Below are 22,995 nucleotides of genomic sequence, written 5' to 3'. Positions count from 1 at the left end.
ACACTCATTCCAAATCATTAACATACACACAATCGAAATTTCTGTCCACTTACTCCAAAAATTATAAATACTCACCTACTACAACTTCCCAATTACTTTTACTGAATCGTCCAGGTAGCCAAAACTTATCTTACGCTTCACTCATTCTGCCAAAATCGCTTAATAACTCCCGCACATACACACAATCACCCATACTTCGGACCAGCAATTTATACCTACCCAATCGTCCAACCACTCAAAAGTATACATCTGCTTTTACTTTCTCAACCACCAAAACAAAGCCACTGACTCATATGTATACAAATCAACGAGGCTCGTTGAGTCAAACCCCTTCTTATGATTCAAAATTAATTACCCACTCACATTCACACTAATCAAAACTACTTCTCTTACAAGAAAATCTTTACAATTTCTTCAATTTCACTATTCAAACATCCATAAAAAAATTAATTGCTATCCGGTGTAAAGGTTCGCAGTATTAGTCAAGCACCGGTGCGGATGTGTCAACTAGATTAAAATTAGGAAAGTTTATATCCATGGATTTTTTAGTGTTCAAAATACATAATAACGTTAAAACTTTAAAAAAAATTCAACATCTATTCCATATGCATTTTTCAAGTAAGTGTGTCCATAAATTTTATTGTAATATGCAGGGTACCAAAAATAGTATAGTAGTATAGAGGGGTGTAATAGGCTTTGCTCCACTAAGAATAAATCGATTGAATAAAAGTTTCAAATGGTTAATAATGACCTGTAAATAACAATACACAAAATTATTTTCTATAAAAAATAAGGACTATCATTATTTTTATATAATAATTTTAGTAAAATTAGGTATTCAGTCACGTGACAACAAACGCAAATCAGAAAGTATTGAAAGTATTACGTCACGCCATAACAAACGCTATGTAATCAACATTACATTTTAAAAGAGCGAAGCAGTTTACTTTATTACAACTGCTTTAAGTTGCATACACAAAAATGATTGCATGCCAAGTCGTGATGTCAAGAGGCACTCTACATTTTCGAAGTAAATTTGAATTGGTTTTTGGAAATGCATAATTTACATAATGCATAATTTTTTTTTTATTAATAATTCTTTTTTGGTGTAAATCAGACTAATGTATAAACCAATTTAGGACAAAAGTCTATTATAAGACAAAAATTATCTGACGTTCTTCGATATAATGCATCGTTAACAAGTTAGGGCTTTGTTAATTATCGTTTTAAATTTTAAGAATTTCTCGACTAATTATAGGAAAAATACATAACTAATTGAAATTTGTATAACGAGTAAAATAGGGAATAATACAATTTATTACTATTATTTCGCTAAGTTTAATGTTTCTAAAAAAATTAACGTTCAAAGTCCAAAAATTAAAAATTTTCTTTCGAATAAATTTCATTTCTACACTTTGTTTGAGAAAAAAATTATATTTACAATGATCGAATTTTAGACTGAAAATAAGCAACTTAGTGCAGGAAATTATGGTAAAATATGGGTCGCATAACTAATTTTGAACCGATTTTTATCTAATACAGTTCATTTTGTTCGTAATTGGATTTAGAAAAAGTTTCTTAAATCAGTTTATAACCTTACCTTATACGAGCGTATTAAAAAAATTAACTAGGAGAATTTTTTCGAATTTTACCTAAGACATCATTTTTTTTCTTAATATATTTATTTTAACTCTGTTTTATATTATCGGGGGTTAATACAGAGATTTCTGCTAAAAACTGAATACGTTTCGGAAATTCGGGACATAAAAGTCGAATTCAATAGATGTTAGATCAAAATCGGTTCATTAACAAAAAAGTTTGTTTTAAATACCTTCATTTAATGCAATTACTTGTGAATGAAATATAATTTTTTATTTTATTTTATTTGAAATAGTATTTTATCGCATTTGTGATTAAGTTCAATAATTTGCATGTGTTGTTTTATATTGCTTAAGATTAATTATAACGTGTCGCCCAGAGTTGTTTAATTTACATTTCAAATTCTATCATTCTTAATGAAAACCCCAATATTACCAGAGAGAGAAGTAGAAGTAGAAACAATTCTACGAAATCAGAATCTAGTTTAATCTCGTTATATTTATTTATGTAAACAAACACTCCATAGTCAGTCACATTTATATAAATGCTTAGTACATATATAGGTAATCGTAACGTAGGTACATTAGGTACCCACTTGGTATGTATATTTAATGTGTGTATTCACTGTTCATGTTACGAATGCATAATGCATACCTGACCATTTGTCAAGAGTATTAAAATAATCGTCAATTAGCCTAATTAAATCTAATTTAACTAAATATATAATGCATTATTATTGGTAATGATAAAGAGATATCGACTATTTAGAATGTTATACAGTGTGATCATTTCAAAAGTATTCACCATTAATAACTCTTGACCTGATGTGATTATTGTTATGAGTGAAAACACGTCCATTTAGATAACGAAGGGGAAGTTAAAAAATGCTATGATACCTAGATAAGTCCATTTAGATAACGAAGGGGAAGTTAAAAAATGGTATGATACCTAGATAACTTTAAGTTTCACAAGGGCATAAAATTTTCTCTTTAACTATGATAACAAAAATGAAATCGATCGATTGGTTCTTAAGATAGACTAAACAGAATATGGAAGATATGAATACAATCTTCTGTGGTCCATTTTAAAAACCAATAGACCGATTTCATTTTTTTATCATAGTGTATAGAGAATTTTATGTACTTTCAAATGATGTATAACAAGGTAAGAGGTGCTATTTGAAATTGCAAAGCTAGGGTGGCTAGGGGCGAAGGGGTTTAGGAGTGGAACTTAAAATTCTCTAGGTACCATTTTTGAACTTCCCAATCGATATCGACGAAGACTTATCTAAATCGACGTGTTTTCACTCAAAGCAATAATCACATCAGGTCAAGTGTTATTAAGGGTGGACTTTTGAAATGATCACACTGTATATATAAAATCAACGTAATACATATATTTATTGAGGTTTCAATTCAAATCTGTTTGGGGTTACTATATTTTGTTATCCTAAATGTTTGTTTTAGTAGATAAATTGACACAAAATCTCTTAAAGGAAAATTCCCCTGATTGATAAATCATCAATATACTTAATATGGGTGGAAGTCATTCGTCTCGAAAATTAGTAGCTTACAATTTTTGGTCTATATAATTATGCTCTTATAGCCACCCTTCAATGTGAAATACCCTGTATCCTTGATGTCATTTGAGTTTCAGAGTATCCAGAGTCATTTTAAAATCTATTTTTAATTTTAAAAGTCAATTCAAATTTCTTATTAAATGATTTTTTTTGAAGATAGATTGGGTAGAAGTTGGATTCAAAATTATTTTTCAATTGCAGTTTCTTTCGTTCGACTTTCAAAATTACATTTTTTCATTCTGCTTAAATGTTTCAAGCAGAAAAGGCTTTTGTTTAACGAACAAGTTTTTTTTATTTAAGTATTCTTCTATCTCTTATCAGTAACCAAGCTAAACTGACTGATAATGACTAGAATCTGAAGGAAAAATTAATATTCAAGATTTATCTTTTAGTACAAAATATTTTTCTCATTAAGTTAATTCCTATACCGACCAAAAGCTAGGCTAACCAAATTTTTGATACCCTTTAAATCACTACCACAAGATTATATCGGTTAGAGAGCCGAATCCAAGGAGGGAAATACTAAATTTTTACGTTTTAATAAGTACGATTTTTTTGAAAACGATATACTAAGTTCAGTCCCAATTTTGTTACGTTTAAAAATATTGATGCTACCCGCAAAATTTTGGCAAAGATGTTCATAAAATTATCTAATAAGTCCATTTCAGGTTATCCGCCCATCCGTCCGTCTGTGAACACGATAACTCAAAAACGAAAAAAGATACCAAGCTGAAATTTTTACAGCGTGCTTAGGGCGTAAAAACTGAGGTCGAGTTCGTAAATGGGCATCATAGGTCAATTGGGTCTTGGGTCCGTAGGACCCATCTTGTAAACCGTTAGAGATAGAACAAAACTTTAAATGTAAAAAACGTCCCTTATTAAAAAATAAACAACTTTTGCTGGAATTATTTTTTCGTAAACATCACTGTTTACCTGTTAGGGCGCAAATTAGGAGCAAATTGTATACTATTTATTATATGGGAATATTTGTTATGTATATGTGACATGTATGTATGTGTAATGTGACAGTGTAATCAACACTCTCTTTACATGGTATTTCAACAATTACTCAGTAAATCGTTTGTTTTGAATTGTTTTAAGATAGCATTAGTCTCATAGTCTAATTATTTTAAACGACGGTTAAGGTACCATGTTATAGACGAAAAGAATTGGTTTCAGTCCTGAATAGGCATACCCTATGGAAACCTCATCCTCCATACTCCCTGGAAACTTTTTGGGAACTTCAATTAGTTTAATAATGTAATCAACTTGAATGAAAACTACTTTTCTAATGGAAAAATAATTTTCATTACTCCATTTTACAAATAAATTAGAATAAATGAACAATTTTTATGTTCTAAATAATTAAATTAATTTTTCTAATGGAAATTGTTTGAAATGAGTGAAATGGGATTGTTCTAATAATTTATTTTTTACATTCATTTTCAGGACACTTCACCATGGTATAAATCACCCAACAAGAAAAATAACGTAACAAAAAAAAAAATTAAATAAAAATGACGTGAATCAAATTTTCAAACAAAAATATGTTTAATTATAAAACTCTGATTTCGTATTAATTAAATTTATTATATAAAACTTTTTTTTTTTCTAAAAATATATTTTTAAATTAATATAAATATGTAAATTAAATTTAATGAAAATGTGAAGAAAAAAATATTTTTTTTAAACTAAAAAATACAAATAAAAAGACGAGACGTAAAGACCTAGTAAAACAATTAATTTTAATGAAAATATAGTTGTGAAAAACGTGTCATGTCTATGAAACGGTTAGCTATTTTAGCTGCAGTTGGACATAGTAATGGTGGTTTAAATGGTACTTACACAATATTAGGAGCAAATATGACTACATCACCAGGAGGCGGTATTCATAGTGGTAGTGGTCGTGGAAATGGTTCTATACATGGTAATGTAAATGTTTTATTAGGAGGGTAAGTAAACTCTATCTATGTAAAAGTTATTCTATTTTTATCATAATACAGTGATGGAAAAAAAGTTCGCAAACCCTTAAATTACTTCAAACGGTTCAAGATGAAGGGGTGAAATGTTTGTTAGTTCAAAATGAATGTAATACCGGAAGGGGCGGAATTCCTTTTTGTTTAAATTGAAAGGAGGTCAAATTAATACATCGAGTTTTTGAAAAACTTACTAAAAATTTTTGTCTCGAACTAATTCTGATGATATAAAACGCGTCGGTTGATTAGTTTTTGGAACTATGATCCTTATCGCATGCTACGATTTGTTTGCTGGTTGGGAGGTAAAACCAAAACATGAATGTTACCTAGAAAATTTATGTTTTTCAATTAAAAAAATGAGTTGTAAGTTATCAGAAGTGAAAAATAATAGAGATAATTTAAAGTGAGTACAAGGAAATTTTATGTTATGTCCATATTAAATATCCCGATCCAACAAATTGTGGGTAATGTATGCACTTATTGGGTTAACTACTAAATCAGAAGTATGTCTTTTTTAAACAAATATTACAATTAATTCATATAGAAGCTAGTAGCTATAATATTCATAAAGTAGCTATAATATTCAATTCTTTAAACAATAAAATAAGTATTTGACTTCTTAAATTAATACACTGAATTTTCCAATGCACAGATATTCAAACAGTATCATGCAAGAAAAAATGAAAAAAAAAAATTATCCTTAAATTATCAACACACAGTAATGCAAAAAGTATCGAGAGAGAAAAAATTAAAAAAAAAAAAAAAAAAAACAAGTGAAAACAAACAATTGACTGAGTTAATTGTTGAAATATCATGTATAGATAGTGCTGATGACGCAGTCGTTTGTTTTTTGACGTCACGTAAATAATAAAAGATATCCACTTTTAAATAGACACACACACATAACTGATATTCCTATATTAATACATACTATTAAATTTGCACCTAATTAACGCCCTGGTGGGTAAACAGTGATGTTTACAAAAAAAATTTTCAAACAAAAGTTCTTTAATTTTTTATAAGCAACATTTTTTACATTTAATTTTTTGTCAAACTCATTCAATAGAGTACGACCTTAGGTCAATGATATAGTCGTTAGAAGAATCGTATTGTAATTCCCTTGATTTCCTATAAATTTCAACATTTTATCTAGAACTGTTTGAAAGTAATTTAAGAATAATTTTTTCGCATCACTGTAAATATGTTATAGTTTTTTCATTTAGATGTTGTTTTAAATTCGAATAAATATTATTTTATTAATTGAATAATAAAATTTTATTTATAATCAATACTTTTATTATTTTATTAAAAAACATTAGTATTTCTTATGTCAATATAATAAAAGAGAATATGTAGTTTAATTTTGTTAGTTTTATTCGCTATGTTCAGAGGTCAGAATCATATGATCAGTGCACCAGAAAAGTAGCACAATTGAAAGATTCTCGTTTTGCAGTCAAATAGTACAATATGCCTGGAAAAACGTATATTTTAAACTAGAAAAACAAAATAATGATAGTTCTTAAAATTATCTCTAACGAGACCGCGTGTCACGTTGCCGCTGAGCGAGTTTTCAATACTCTTACCCCGGAAAAACGTCACTGTTTGACTTCTGTCTAGGAAGTTAATGCATACAATCGAATATTTGTCAACTCAGAAATTTATCATAGGCCAGTTTTATGAGACAATCATATTTTTCAAATTGAAAATTTTTTTTGCCGTGGCTTTAAATAAAAATCCGCCAATCAATTTGCTTACTATAATGTATTGCCTTACTTACAACAAGAAAGTACTGTGTCCAAGAAAGTGATGTGTCTGACCTGAGGCTAATGAAAAATATAGACAAAATAAAATGATGTTTTTATTTGCCTCTTTTCATCGATCTGGACCTTCTTCAAATCCATGGGTTATTGTTATATTATAATCTATCTAATCTATCGGCTTATACATATAAAATTACTTTGAGCAGGAAAATCCCAACGAGTCATTAAGAGCTCACTAATGATGTGGAAAATGCTTATTTAGACACGTATAATTAAAATATTTGCATATCAGAAATTTCCCAAGGACAAGTTTTTTTAAGAAAATCGTGTTGAGTAGCTCGACCGAATAGAAAGTGCTTACTACAAACCAAAATTTTAAATATAAAAATATTTGTTCCACTTTGCTGAGTAATCTAGTCGCAAATTTTTACTCGGAATAGTAGTCGCTTGGTGTTAAATAATTTTATACAAAAAGAATGCTAAAATATGAAAAATAATTCGAAATTTTTTGTATAAGCTTTTATAACAATCTATACTACTTAATAAAATATTTATAACTTTGACAAAAAATTTTATGAAAATGATGTATGATTTTTTCTTAACATAACTTCACCGTTGAGAAAAAAGATATAAACTCTAATAATACTTGAAAATACTTTTTCTATCGATCACCTAGGTGTCATTTTTAAATTAATAAACTGTCTATAATAATGTAGTAATAAGAAGAAGAAAAACCTCTTTCTAAAAAAACTTTTTCTAAGAACATAAGTGGGACAAAGAAGTATGCAAATTTGAAAACGCTGTAAATCGAAACTCATCAATTTTTCCATCTAATTTGTTTCCATATTAACATACATAAACAAATAATAGCGAGAGGTTTTGTGGGACACCGGGTAGGTACTTTAAAATCTATTAACCCGGATGGTTTTTTACCTGGTCGTCAGGTTTTTTACCTGACGACCATCTGCATGAGGAGCGGCCACCATAATCACAAGACCATTGCTCAATGAGAATACTATAAATATTTCATGATAATTAACTATGAAAATAGCGTCGTAAGCAAGGAACATAATTCTAAAAATATCAAAGAAAATTTCATAAATTGTATTTTCAAATGAATTATAAATTTTATTTTAACTAATAAAAGTAAATTATATAAAAAAGCCTTCAATAAAATAACCAAAGTATAAATGAGCTAAAAAATTAGGTAAATGGAGTAAAATGGCGTCCATTCAGGGGCACACATTCTTTCACAAGTATAAGTTATCCCTTACATTCTGTAGGATTTGAACCATCCAGGTACAATTTTGTTTCTCTGCCGATAAACGCAAAAGCAAAAAAGAGTTAATTAATTTTATATATATTAAGATAATAAAAAATAATTTGGAAAAACTGATGTATTTTTGTTTTATAGCGTTTTCGAAATCGCACACTTCTCTATCGCATCCATTCTGTATATTATATAAATAAAAAAATGTGTGATCGAATACATATAAAAATAGATAATTTTTATGAAAATTGTTATTTTTACCTACGTATTACGTTTGATTACAGGGTAACATTTTTATCGTAACAAACTATAATTTATGTTTCAAGATATTCAAACAATTTGATTAGGTTAGAATCCGAGTCTCACCCAATTTTTAACTGACTTGAAACCAAAAAGAAAGAGGTTCTTAATTCGACTGTATTTTTTTTTTTAAATGTTTGTTACCTCAGAACTTTTGACTGGGTGAACCGATTTTGATGATTCTTTATTTATTTGAAAGCTCGTGCTTCCGCGTGGTCCCATTTCAATTTGGTCCAGTTCTGACAATGGTATCCATGTGAAAACCATATAGGTCTGAAATTTGCATAAAGTATGTGCGCGACAAAAGGACGAATAACTCAGTATCACGACAAACGATTTGGATGATTCATTTTTTAGTGACAAATTAGTTAGTGTACTTCAGATTCACTAATAATCATAACATAAAAAAACTTTTAATAAAGAAAAAACCAACTTCAAAAACAAATTAATATGCACTAAAAGGTAAAAAATAACGAAGATATCATGTAGGTACAATTATTGTTATTTTTGGAATAGGTGTCAGCCAAGTTAATGTAGCAAACTGTTCTGTCACAGTTGTTTCCTTGGCTGACACGTCGACTCCAAAAATAACAACAATTGTAACTACATTATATTTTTGTTATTTTTTACTTTTTAATATTAATTTGTTTTTGAATTGTTTTTTTTTTTTTTTTAAGTCGTTTCTTTTTTTTTGTTAAAAGTTTTTTTATTCAGGCCAAATTCCGGCCTATAAGAAAATTTAATTAATTAAAAAATGCTATGTAAAAAAAAAAGAATATCAAATAAAACTACTTAAAAACATATAATTTTCTTTTTTGTTTATTGCAATTTTTAAAATTTAACACTCATTAACTCAATTCAAAACATATTTAATGTGCTTAAAATATTCTTTTAAAATACACTTGACAGAACGTTATTTCATTTTCATTGTGTTGTATTGTATTATCCAACAAGGCATATAAGTGCCTCTATTTACTACAAAAGAGAGCTTGTTTTATAATACTTGATGTTTTAAGTATTGCTTGATATTTTCTTTAAGATAGATATAAATAATACACTTTTAACGACATTATATATTTTATGGTTCTTGAAAGTTACAGAATGTTAGAAAAATTGTCGCTAATTCGCAGGTATGCAACTAAAAGACTTTACATGATTTTTAACTGCTTCTTACAGATTTCTGTTCAGTAAAACTGAATAACATATATTATAAAACTTTTGTCACATCCGGTTTTTTTCGCAAAACTCATTCGAAAAATGGAAAATTTGAGGACTTAACGCGGGTAATAGAGAGGATGCTGACTCAAGAAGGAACCTCGTAGTCTTGAAAATCACTCTCTTGATCGTTTCCTAAAAAAATAACGACGCTAGATTAGTTTGTAATATAATCCATGCGGGAAAGAGAATATGAAAAGCGAAAATTGAGCATAAGAAGCAGAACAAAATATTTCAAAGACGATAAAGTTAAACTTATTGCAAATATAATGAGTTTTACGAAGTTTTAACGAAATCAAAAATTAAAAATATTAAATTGTTGTGTATCGATGATTCTAGGTACATCGAAGTGATTCTAAGTACATTAACGTGTAAAACGTGATAAAATTTGATACTGTTAAATTTTACCATGAATATCACACAATGTACCTTGGATCACAAGTTAGTGGATAGCCGGTTGTCATTAAATACTGAAAAAAATAAAAAAAAGCATAGAAGTAGAATTGCTATAAAAAGAAGCCATTTCCACTGTGATATTTTAAATTTTGATGCTAAACTTTTTACCTTTATTTCTGATACACCTTGTTTATATATTATTCAAGTACTATATTCTATAAATGTAATAATGATATTTAATTACCTAGACATCTTGTGTTAATTACATATTATATCCCTGCGGGTTGCCTACCCTAAATCAGTTAGATATTTTTCCTAAAATAAAATTTAATTGCAGATATGATATTTTCTACGAGAGAATATAATTCCACGAACACTAGAGCGATGCAATCAATGTATATGAAACAAATAATTGGAATTAGTTTGTTATTTTCATAAACAATTGGAAACTAAATATAATTAATCCACGTACAGCATATCAATAGTTAGAAAAATTTAAAATTGCAATTTTCAACGAAAATTCAATTTGGTTGTTCAATATTGTTCGAAAAGTAAAAAAAAGCATTGAAATTTAAATAATACATGCTAATTTCAAAATAGTTTATTTCGATACAATTCCTGAAAGGCATAGACTATCTACAATAATCATATTAGTTAGGTTTTCCCTAAATCCATTCAATTTTCGAAGAAATTTTTTCAAACAAAAATTCCATAATTATTTTGTAAATGTATTCTTAATCCTATTACCATTTTTGAAAATAAGATTGAATCTTGAGGCTAGAAAATAAGTTGGAAGGAAAATTAAAACTAAAAATTAATTAAAGTTATGCAAAAATTCTTATGAGTGTACATTTTCAACAATTCCAGAAATCGTGGGCTTATAAAATTACGACAAACTTACGAGCTAGCAAATAAACTGAGCTAACAAACTTAAGTCAACTGGCTTCTATCTCGGATGTTTATCGGAAACATTTAAACGCATTGTAAAAAGACGATTCAAAAATGATTGCTGATTTGACTAAATGATACCAACCTTAAATATTATTATGAAATATTATACATTCCCAATTGAAATATTACGAATTAAAAATAGATTTATTCGTTTTTTTTATTTTTCTTGATATTTTGATTTGACATAATAAAATATATAAACCATATTGGTACCAAGCCGTACAGACATAATTCATCAATATTTCTTATTTCAAAAATAATACTCATGCTACCTACCTAGGACCAACCTTGCTAACTATGTTTTTATAAAAAGAGTAGAAAAGAGTAGCACTAAAAGCCCCGGCGTTATCCCTGAAGCGAGAGATTTCTATGTAAATCGACTGGTTAAGTCGAACCTTATACGGACAAAATAAAATTGAACAATCCTTTGAATGTTTGATTGTTTACAATAAAAATTGTTTATCTATGCTCGTGAGAAAAGAAGTACTTTTATCACTCAGTATGCGTGGGAAAAAAAAGTTAATTACCGCCCTAGAGTAATAATGATTTCATTCCCGTACAAGGGCGGTAATGAATTCAGTTACTATAGCAACTTTTTTAATTTTCTATTTTTCTTAATAAACCATGACATATTTTTAATAATAATGACAAATTTTAAATAATAATTACCGTTTATTTTCACATTTTAGAGGCATAGATAATTAACGTATGTCTGGGATTGTCCAACTACGCACTCGTTGTGCAAACTTCGCAGGCGTACGTTAATAATGTTTTTATCCCACTTGTATCGTAAATACTTATTTAATCTAATATTTTAGCAATAAATTATTTTGGACCATACACTGAAAAAAAAAGTAAAATAATGACAACTTCATATGGAAGTTGGCCGTTTCATATTGAAATAAAGTAAAAATACTTTCAAACAATTTCCTAATGATTGGAACAAGTACAGCTAAATATTTGTATTTACAATAGAATGGGGTTGAATTTAAAATATGAATTCATTGATACAAAATCACTGAAGTTAAATAAAAAAAATCATTACTTCCATGAAAGAGATTGATTTTAGTTTAAAGTCATGCATTTTATTGATGTAAAAGACAATTGTACTAAGTTGAGATATATTTGCTGCTTTAAACATAGGATTTGGTTATTACGAAAACATAGCTTTCATGTCTAGTCCATATGTGATTGTGTCAACTACATGAAGATTGTTATTGCTAACTTACAGTGAGTTTGAAATAAACTCATTTTTAGTATATATTGCATAACTGTGTACAAATAAAACAACCATCAGTAGCGCAATCGGTATAGCAGACTCGAAAAATCAAATAAAAAAATGAACCTAATAAACCTGCTCATGTGGTTGGGACAATCACATCAGTATTTTGATATAATATTTATAAGTGGTATAACCAATCAAAAAAAGATTGTTTAAAACTATGTTACATTTCAAAACAACAATATTTGTTAGACAGTAGATATATTACTTTCATACAAACAATGCGTTGTGTCAACTTCACCACTCAACCCCGTACGTTGAGGCAACCTCATATCGGTTGATATTAATAATTCTTTTTTTCAGTGTATTTTTATACGAACTTTTTTGATTATTTTGTGCTATACATCCCATTCCGCACTTAAATAAAACGAATAATTAAAACAAATGATAAAATAATAATTAAACTAGAATAAAACCGCAATATGCATGCGGCTTATAAAATATAATATATGTGTATATATAGTTATAATATAATATATTGTGACATAATATACTATACGACATGTTTAATGAAGACATGGCTGACATACGTACGTCACAGAAAGTAAAACTAGATCAACACAAAACAAACATAATATTATAGATAGAAGAGAAATCATTAGCTTAATAGTTTATATAAAATTTATTAGTAGTTCGTTTCGTATATAATTTTACTTTAGAAATTGATATTGCAATTATTATTATTATAGAACGTGAGCCCAATATGAAGCGAAATATCCATGGTTCTTTTTAGCACCATGACAATTGTAAATAAAAAGCTTGATTTTATTTTATATGGAGTTGGACTAAATCTAAATCAATTTTGAAAATTTTCGTGAAGGGGTGGGAGGGCTTTGCTCGATCATTTTAATAAATCAATGATTTCAAAAGTAGGCATATTTAAGTAGATATGCAAGGATTGAATAATAATAGGGATTTCAATAAAACTTTATAAATACATTTTTTGAACAAAGTTTCCAAAAATTACAAAAAATTCCTAAGTCACCGGCCTTTTTATTATTATTTTATCGTTCAAAGTTGGCTGAAAAAATAATGAATCATATAGGTTATCCTGTTCAATTGGATATCTCTATATCAAAAAAATCTAGAGAGTGTGATAAAAAACAATTTAAGATATTTAGACAATCTTGTAGTTTATAATAATACCATAAAAATATAAGGTTGCTGATGATATAACAATAAAAAATTTTTATTTAATTATGAGTACATCATTTGATGAACAGGTACGACTATAGTTAGAGTATTGAGAAGAGCGATATCTATATTATCAAATTTATAAGCCTCACTTGCACACAATATATTATATATTTTTGTAGTTGCGTGGTATTGTAAAGTTAACTCATTACCTGACTACAAAGCATATATTTGTTTTATATGTATGTACCGTGCAATAAACCAAAACTTTTTTACAATACCATAGGCTTACAAAATCGATGTATAAGCACGGTTTCGGAGCACAAATTAAAAAATATATATTTTTTCAATTTTGGTGGTGAACTATGTTATAGCTTGACAATATAAGATGAAAAGTAAGAATAAAAGTTTTCGATATCTGGAGTAATTTTTAAAATATCGAAAATTTGGTTTAATTATTTAGCTTTCGATATTTCCAAAAAAAAGCAGATATCGAAAAATTTTATTCGTATTTTTCGTCTACATTCATGAAGTTATAATGAAATTCATCATCAAAGTTTAAAATAAGGCACAAATAATTTTAACCCGAAATCTAAAATTGCTCTTGCGGATAAATAAACGTAAGTTTGGTAATAAAGGAATTGGAATTTTAACCGTGGCTTTATAAATTTCTTTCCAACATATAAGGCAGACAAAAGTCTTCGAAAAATTCGATTATTATTAAACTAACTTTTATTAATTCTCAAAAACGCAGACATAAAGAATCATGTTAATTTCTCTGCATTTTTGACTCACGATCTATTTTATATATTATATGTAACATTAAAAAAAATTCTTAAATTATGTCATATTTCAGTTTTATTACGAACAAATACAGATATTAAAAGTTTGTCCAATTATCCAACTCCCAACTTATTATTTTCATCTGCATCTGTTTTCATTATAAAAGCGTGTATTCGATATCTGAATAAAAAATATCATTTCTCTAAAATTTTCACTCTTTGATTAAAAAATCAGTTCTGGGTCAAAAGAACAGACATTGGCCGATTGAGAGTTTCCTCTTGACCACTTTCGAATATCAACAGAAAAAAATTTATTCACTTATATTTACTTTTCAGCTTTGAAAATGGTTATTTTTAACACGCTTTTATTAGCTTCTTACGTATGTTAGTGTGTTAGTACGTTTGTTAATATGTGACAGAAACTTTGAACATAACTTTGATCCCCTTCCAAACGTCGGATTAACTCGAAATTTGAACTTATGAAGAGCCGATGGCAATATAATAATTTCATAAGTTTATTTAATTATCCTAATATCTGAAAATATATACATTTATTTGCGCTCCCACCATATTTATACTAAATTTTTGATAAATAAATAATAGTATAAAAAACACAAAATAAATAATAGTTTACAGAAATTATTTTCTACCTTTTAGTTACAAAAACGTATTTATTTTAAACTATTAATTATTTTTAAGCATTTTTATGTGTATTTTTCAATATTAAAGCAGTTGTAGCTCGGACCATTTTTTAATTACAGGTGAACTCCTTGAAAAAATTCAAATATTCGCAAGTAAGGCCCCGACAAACGCATTTATTAGGTAAATATTACGAAGTACATACTAAACCGCTTCCAAATAGTCGCAAATTCTCGTCACGAAAAATTCCACAGGGGGGAAAAATGCGAAATGTTCGACTACTAAATTATTCAGAAATTTTATTATTTTTATAACTTGAATAAATGTTTTAACGTCAATCGAATTTATAAGCTAGGTAATGTAAAATTTATTTAAAATAATATAAAGAAAAAAAATTGCATTATACATTAAAAAATGCATTATAAAATAACTGTAATAACTTTCTTTTGCATATCACCTTTAGATAAATATTAAAATGTCATATAAAATTGTCAGGTTATTTTAATGTCTTTACGTCAAAGTAAATTATTTATGCCTCCGACTTTTCAAACTGAAGACGTTACAAATATATAGAATTATTTCTTGCTTAAAAATCTATGATTAAATGTATTATTCTAAAAACATACCTAGTAAAAAGTAGAAATGTGCCACTTCTCTTAAATTTGAGATTTAAAATCTCAAATTGAAAAGAATGGAATGTCACACAAAATGATTGGGTGCGCACAATTCCGTACGGGTCGACTACTTTAATATAGAAGGTTTTTTAGTTGATTTCAATGAATTTGCATGGGGTATTAATATTGATAAAGGTTTTGCTGTAATATTTCAAGCCAAAATGTGTATACAAATTCTTAAATTTATCAAGGCCACTAAACAAATATATATTTTCAATAATATATAATATTTTGGAAAAAAAAAGCCATCTAGTAGATATTCCGTTCTCAGAGTCAGACATATATTTTCAATAATAAAAACAAATTGTATTGCCTTTATTTTTCTTTATTTTTGGTTATAAATTTAAATTATTATATATTCTAGTAGCTTTCTAGGTAATTTGATACATGTTTATACATCATATATATTGTGCGGTTTCTCTTAAAATATACAGGATTGCCCTTAAATGTGTGTATAGCGCAATACTGACCTTTAGTATAGATCAAGTTCTGAAATGCTTCTTTACTAAAATTGGGTATGTTAAAGTTGCTTTATAGGACAAAAAAAGCTCAGATACAAATTATATTTATCATCAATTCAGTAGCGTAGAAAGGGATATCCCTTGGAGGATAAAGATAAAAAAGGAGGTACTCTTGGTAATAATCGTTTATCCTCATGGTTTTTCACTCGAAATAAGCAAATTAAATAATTGGAATGAGTTTCAACAAAAAATTGAACTATGAAAACATTCAATTGTCCCAGATATTCGTTAAAATCTAAAAATATCGTTAATTATCATTAGTTCAAAATGGATTGATGATTATGACCCAAGAGCGAGTATAAAATAGAAAATTTTAAGCTTAGCTGTTTTCTTTTCAACCAGATGTGTTTACGACAAGTAAGTCTATTATCAAGGTGTATACCCAGATATTTGACTTCATTTGACTGTGGAAAACTGACACCGTTCATTATAACAGCTGAACACGTTCTTTTTCTCAAAGTGAACGTTAACTTTCACTTTGAGAAATGAAATTTCATCTCGTTAACTTGAATACGCCACTTATTCAACCAATGTTGTATTTTTTCGATACTTGTCTGTACAATATCTGGTATAATGTTGAATAGACCTTTTAGAACACCCTCAATTCGGTAAAAATATCAATATATCTAAATATGATTTATTTCTACATATTATACAGTCGTGGAAATTGGAAATGTTGATTTATGACATTTTCATATTACTATAAAAATGTCTAGTTTTTTAAATTTTAAGATACCCACATAATTCCCACATCCTATCAAATCATAAAAAAGATTATAGCCTAAAGAGGACCATATATACTGTAAGTTTTTGGTGGTCGTGGACAAATGTAAGCAATTTGTTCACCGAGAGTAAATGGTGTACCAGGCCAAATAATGTTAGTTGCATTTTCATGTTCCTACACAATACAATTAAAACGGTGTATGTTTAAGCATTTGTCATCATCTAGATTTGGCGGTGGGAAAATGAACAGATGAAGGGATGCTTTAAGCTATTAAGCCATCCGTTTGAAGTTTGAGACGATTAAACATTTTCTTTACAAAATTTAGTAATTTCCTGCCTTTTCGGACTTGCTTGTTTGATACTAATCTTGTATTTAAAAATTAGAGTGCTCCCAATGAACAATGCGATACAAAGCTGCGAAAAGCAATGGCCAGATATAAATCCGATATTTTCTTAATGAACGATTCATTCTTATAACAAAGTTTTATTATACTCACAAACTCGTCAGAAAGAAACAAAATTTTTGGTTATTAACCGACTTCAAACAAAAAAGGAGGAGGTTCTCAATTCGACTGCATTTTTTTTTAAATGTTTATTTTAATGTTTATACCTCAGAACTTTCGACCGATTTTGATGATTATTTTTCTATTTGAAAGCTGGTGCCTTCCGCGTGGTCTCATTTCAATGCCAGTTCTGACAATGGCAGCCATAAGTGTTAAATTTGAATTATGTGCGCTACAAAAAGGACGAATAACTCAATATCACGCCCACCAATTTTTTAGTGATAAATTAGTTAGTGTACTTCAGATTCACTCCCGGTATGATTGAGGCCTTGAAAGTCTCAAGCGAACACTCTTTTTCGGACCATCGATATATAGAGTTCTCCATAGACGTACCAAAACCCAAAGTTAATACTTATACTAACAGACGTAAGACAGACTGGGAAATGTACGCCGATACTTTTCAAAATTTACAGCCAGAAAGGGTTCTGGTCCCTCCAACCTTAACCTTAAGGAAGAGCTAGACCAAATAGTGGAAACTGTGGAATGCAAAGAAGCTACTAGAGCATCGTGCCCAACAACGATAGCCAAGGGGAAATCAAAACCTCCATGGTGATCTCCCGAAATTGGCATCCTGAGGAAAAATTGTCGACGTTTATTCAATCAGGACAACAGAACAAATGAGTGGAACGCTTATAACGCCAGCTTGAACACTTACAAAAAAGAATTAAGGCTTGCAAAAAGGACCTCTTGAGCATACTTCTGCGAGAAAATAGAGGCAAGCCCTCGGAGGCGTTCCGACTAAGAAAAATTCTCTCTACAAGTCCGGCGGTACCAGGATATCTGAAAGACTATCACTGGCCAATGGACGAAATCAAGTTTGAGCACTCTGGAGCTTCTAGTCAATAACCATTTCTCTGGTCAAAAGCAGCGGGAATATAATGGCTTAAAGGCTACAGCTATTTTGTATAACTTCGCCGAAGTGCTTATCGATAAAGAAAATATCAAATGCCAGGCGATCTCCGACAGAATGACTCCATGGCTGGAAGTCATCTACAAGGCCTGCATAGACTTGACTCACATTCCTAAAAAATGGAGACAGGTAAAGGTCGTTTTTATTCCAAAAGGGGGAAGTGCATTACAAAGTATCTGCAAGAACTTTCGACACATAAACCTCTCATCATTTCTTCTCAAGACGTTGGAGAGCCTCTTGGATGTACATACACGTAAAAGGTATGAGAACAAGGATTATATCTAACTCACAACATACGTACTGTAAAGGCAAGTCTGTCGAGACAGCTCTGCATTCACTAGTGATTAAAATAGAAAAATCATTGGCCTATAAGGAATACACTTTGAAAATAGTAATTTATATCATTTCGAAATAGTTATTTTATGAAAAAGAACTTATTTCGCGTTCCTCATCCGTTATGTACTCGATTGAACTTTCAAATTACCGCCGGAAATATTATGTTAAATTCAAGACTATGACTTATTTTTTATTAATCAGTACCAACAAATCATCTTTTCTCCCAACACAAAATATCATTATCTTAAATTACATAAAACATTACCTTATGCATTTCTCAATACTTTATATTTATTTCACCGAATTTATTTATATATGTACTTCATCGATTACACCTGGTGCTGCAACGTTATTTGAAATTTAAAAGTGACCTTGATATGTGGTTCAATTTTATGGAAATTTAGTGACAACATATTGAATTTATATATTATATCTTATTAAATAAATGTGGTTATTTTCAGGCCAATATTTGATATAATTTGCCAAATAATTAATAAAAGTGCATAGCTCAATTTTAAGGTTACAGCAATGTTAAGCTCTATCAAAATCCAATATTCTCTCTTCCCAGCGTAACCACAATATTTTCATTCTCCAATCTTTTACACAGAAGAGGATACAAAAATGTATTTATAGTTTCTTTTTTTTAATTTCAGAGCTATGCTTAGTGGCGTAATATTAGTGGTTGTTTTTGTATGTTATTGTTGTCATCGAAGTATACGAAAAAATTCACAACCATATTCACCGTATTGGAGAGAGCCAGAAGTACCCTTAGAAGTATTTACGTTAGCAGCACAAGCACATGTAAGTAAAATTTTGGTGATGAATAAACACAAATTTTATTTTAAATTATACTGCGTTTATAACATCTAGATTATTACGCAATATAAACTACAACTTTTTTTGTCATAAAAACCACTTTACCATGCCATAGTGCTTTAAAATAAAACTAGGATAACGGGCTTAACAGTTTTCTGCAGGCTTTGAATTAATTTATGAATATAAAAGCCATAGTTACCTACAATAATACTGTTAAAATGTATAAATGAACTGTCTAATAAATAAAAATAAATAATTAAAAAAATCAAAAACCCGACTTCTTAGCAGTCGGGTAAAATTAGCCCAATTTTCTAGATTTCTAGTCAAGTCGTTCCATAAACCCCTGTTGATTTTTTGTTGTTGTATAGATTATAGCCTGCTTAGTAATGCCATATTGACTGCTTGGCGTCATTAGTGATTAATATTAATTTAAAAACTCTCAAAATTTCAAACGATAATAGTAACAAAACAATATTTTGTTATTAATACATCGACTCCAAAACTGTAAAGGAATGATACAGTTTTGGATTATCCCATATAATCATTTTCTGTAAATCAAATTAAATATGCAGTCCTATTCATAAAAATACTACTTTTAAAGCAAATTAATATTCAAATTGAATACATAATAGAATAAAATGAAATAAATAGAGGAAATATAAAATCAAATAAAAATTTACTAGAGAAACAAATTTTTTTAAATATCCAATCGAGGCCATCAACCTATATATTCTCAAGCATATAAAATGATTCGTCCTCAAACACAATATTCTCTTTATACTATAATAGTCCAAACTCCCATGACAGTAACACATATGTCACGTATTAACACACCAAAATATTAATAAACAATTCAATAGTTTGTTCCAATGTCTACCGGGATAAAATTGGCGGATTACCATATTTGTTGTTATTCTAATAAGAAGATTATCAGTAATATGCTAGGAGATTTTTAGCAAGGGAGTTACTAATAAACAAAATAAATTAATTTAAAAAAATAATATCAATGAGTAGAAATAATACTTATTCTAAATATTTATAAATAAAAATTCGCTAAAAACAGCTAAAGAAAGAAAAATAATTGAAAATCTTAGATAGACAGGAATTGAATTTTGTCTATTTTTTTGTCACTTCACACAAAATGAACTCGCAAATTATAGCATGATCTAAACAGAGGCTTACGTGAGCTCCTGCCTGCCACACTAAACACATCACTGGAAATCATTGAACAAATGTAACAAATCATTGAACAAATGCAAGTTTTGCCTTTATTTGACCCCTCACGAGAAAACAATAACGTTTACAACAAAAAATTCCAAACGGAAGTTGTTTATTTTTTATAAGGAATATAAAGCTCTTAGTTTTTCAATTGAACTTCAAAAACTAAAAAAAGTCCCAAAATTTGCAGTTTTTCGCGGATTACACAGCTATATATCGCGTTTTGCGATTTTAATGTAGAATTTGAGTGACGTAATCACCTTATTCACTAGAAACAGCAATTTTTTCTACGTGTTTTATAACATAGTTTTGATTGCTAGAGAAGCTTGGACTAAAATTACTATTTGTACTATATGTAAATAATTTATAATATTATTTTCAGTGTTATGAAAGTGCTGGTTTATTTTTGGCAAATGATGTGGATCAATATGGTAACAGTGCTGCATGTATTCCACGTGTTCCAACACCGGGACCACCACCCGCCTATGAAACAGTAATTGCAGCTGAGAAGGATAAACATTCAATAGCATCGTCACGCGACGAACAATTTGAAATGGAAACTAATTTTACAAATAACAATAATAGTAATAACAATAATAATAAAATTCAAAGGACAAATTCAAATAATACTAGTGGAGTAGTTTTACGAGATGAATTACCTAGTGATGAGACAGGCCTTCCTACATACGAAGCCGCGTTACGTTTAGAAGCCGGTGATTACGTTTGATATTTTTTATTTAATTTTTATTGGTAAAACATAAAGATAAACATATCGAGATATAGTTTTTATTTTTATTAAGTCGACAGCTACGCGCGAAATTCAAGTATTTGTATAAAAAGTTATTAATAATAGTGGTTGTTATTTCATAAATTTTTATTACTTAGTTTAACAGAGACAGAAAACAAAATTAAATACCGTTGGAAAAGTAATAGTTAAAAATTTTATGGTGCTTTTACTATATTTTATGTTTTATTTTTGCAGGTATCGATCTAATATTACAATTTCAATATTATAACTTAACATAGTTTAATTTTACAGTGTGCCTAAAAATTACAGGCAATATTTGTCAAAAAAGAAGCTATATTTATTAGTGTTATTAAATTGTAAAAAATATAAATAAATAGATATAAAAGAATTTTTGTTTGCGTTTTTTTAAATAATTTAGACCGCACGAAAGGCAAATTGAATGGAAACACTTTAAAAGTTCAGTTCGTAATGCCACATTTTTTTAACACGCTTATATTAACTTCACTTGTAGCTAAGAAGATAATAAAATCTTAGAAGTCAAATTTAACCTACTTCTAACTGGAGTAAGCCCCCTGTAGTAAGTGAACTATTTTTTTTAATAGCGGGAATTGGGTGTTATTTGTCTTCTTATAAAATAAACTGAGGTTTTTAAAATAAAATTACACGTATTCATAAAATAATAAAAATTTATTGCTATATTTGAAACAAAAAAGCAATCATTTTATTATTAACAAAATTATTATTTACTAGTTTGGTGTAAGTTAAATGCAATGTCCAACCATTTTAGTTCGTTATTAGTCAATAATAATCACAAATAAACACAGCCAAGGTAATCACCACGATTTACAAGACCTAAAAACTAAAATAAACTCACTACACACCATAAAAAAATCAGAAAATATAAAACCACCTAACTAAATTATACTAATTATAGTTAATAAACAAAATGAAAATGACCTAAACACTTAAATAAAGTCACTAACAAATAGTCCAAAAAAAGTTAATAAATCAATTTAGAATACACAAAAGAAACTTATTAAAATATAAAAATATTGTTTCCCCAACAACCATTGAAATAGGTTATTGTTCTCCAAACTAATAGATGACCCAATCATTTAATCGTGTAGAGTCACTTGGAGTAAAGCACCATCTTAGACCTAAAAATAGTAAAAATTTGTCAGGAAATTGCAGATCTGTTTTTAATTAAAAATTAAAATCTTTATAATCTGTGATCTTGACTAGAATTACCAGGAATGATCTTATCTTTATTATTTTAATAACATCATCTTGAAATATTGACAGAAACTAAAACCTCCAAATGGTGTAGTGTCTATGATTTTCGCTCTACATGCTCAAGGTCGTCAGGTCGGAAATCCAGAATATTTACCCCAAACACTATAAATCAGACAGATTTTGTAACATAAAGACGGGATTTATCAAAAACTACGAAAAGTAAAATGAATAATAATAATCACGATAATAATAAGTAATTGAAAATCTCAAACCATTTTCGTAAGTCAAATAGCAATTTCATTACGAACAATTTGAGAAAAAATAAACTTGTTTAGAAAAAGAACAAGAAAGAAACAAACTTTCGAATTTA

General features: G+C 28.5%; 2 protein-coding genes across 2 annotated transcripts in view; one reads left to right on the top strand and one right to left on the bottom strand.

The window, feature by feature from the left end:
• LOC123297539 (probable beta-hexosaminidase fdl) overlaps window positions 1-22,995 on the bottom strand; it is a 110,468-nt gene that overhangs the window by 20,237 nt on the left and 67,236 nt on the right. The window lies entirely within an intron of this gene.
• LOC123297540 lies at window positions 4,892-21,453 on the top strand. Its single transcript, XM_044879241.1, has 3 exons — window positions 4,892-5,130; window positions 19,264-19,411; window positions 21,027-21,453. Exons 1-3 carry the CDS (start codon window positions 4,955-4,957, stop codon window positions 21,369-21,371), a joined length of 669 nt encoding a protein of 222 aa, XP_044735176.1. The 5' UTR covers window positions 4,892-4,954; the 3' UTR covers window positions 21,372-21,453.

Source organism: Chrysoperla carnea, chromosome 4, assembly GCF_905475395.1.
Source record: "Chrysoperla carnea chromosome 4, inChrCarn1.1, whole genome shotgun sequence".
Taxonomy (NCBI): Eukaryota; Metazoa; Arthropoda; class Insecta; order Neuroptera; family Chrysopidae; genus Chrysoperla; species Chrysoperla carnea.
The sequence above is the reverse complement of the archived record's forward strand: the minus strand, read 5'-3'. Positions and strand labels throughout refer to the sequence as shown.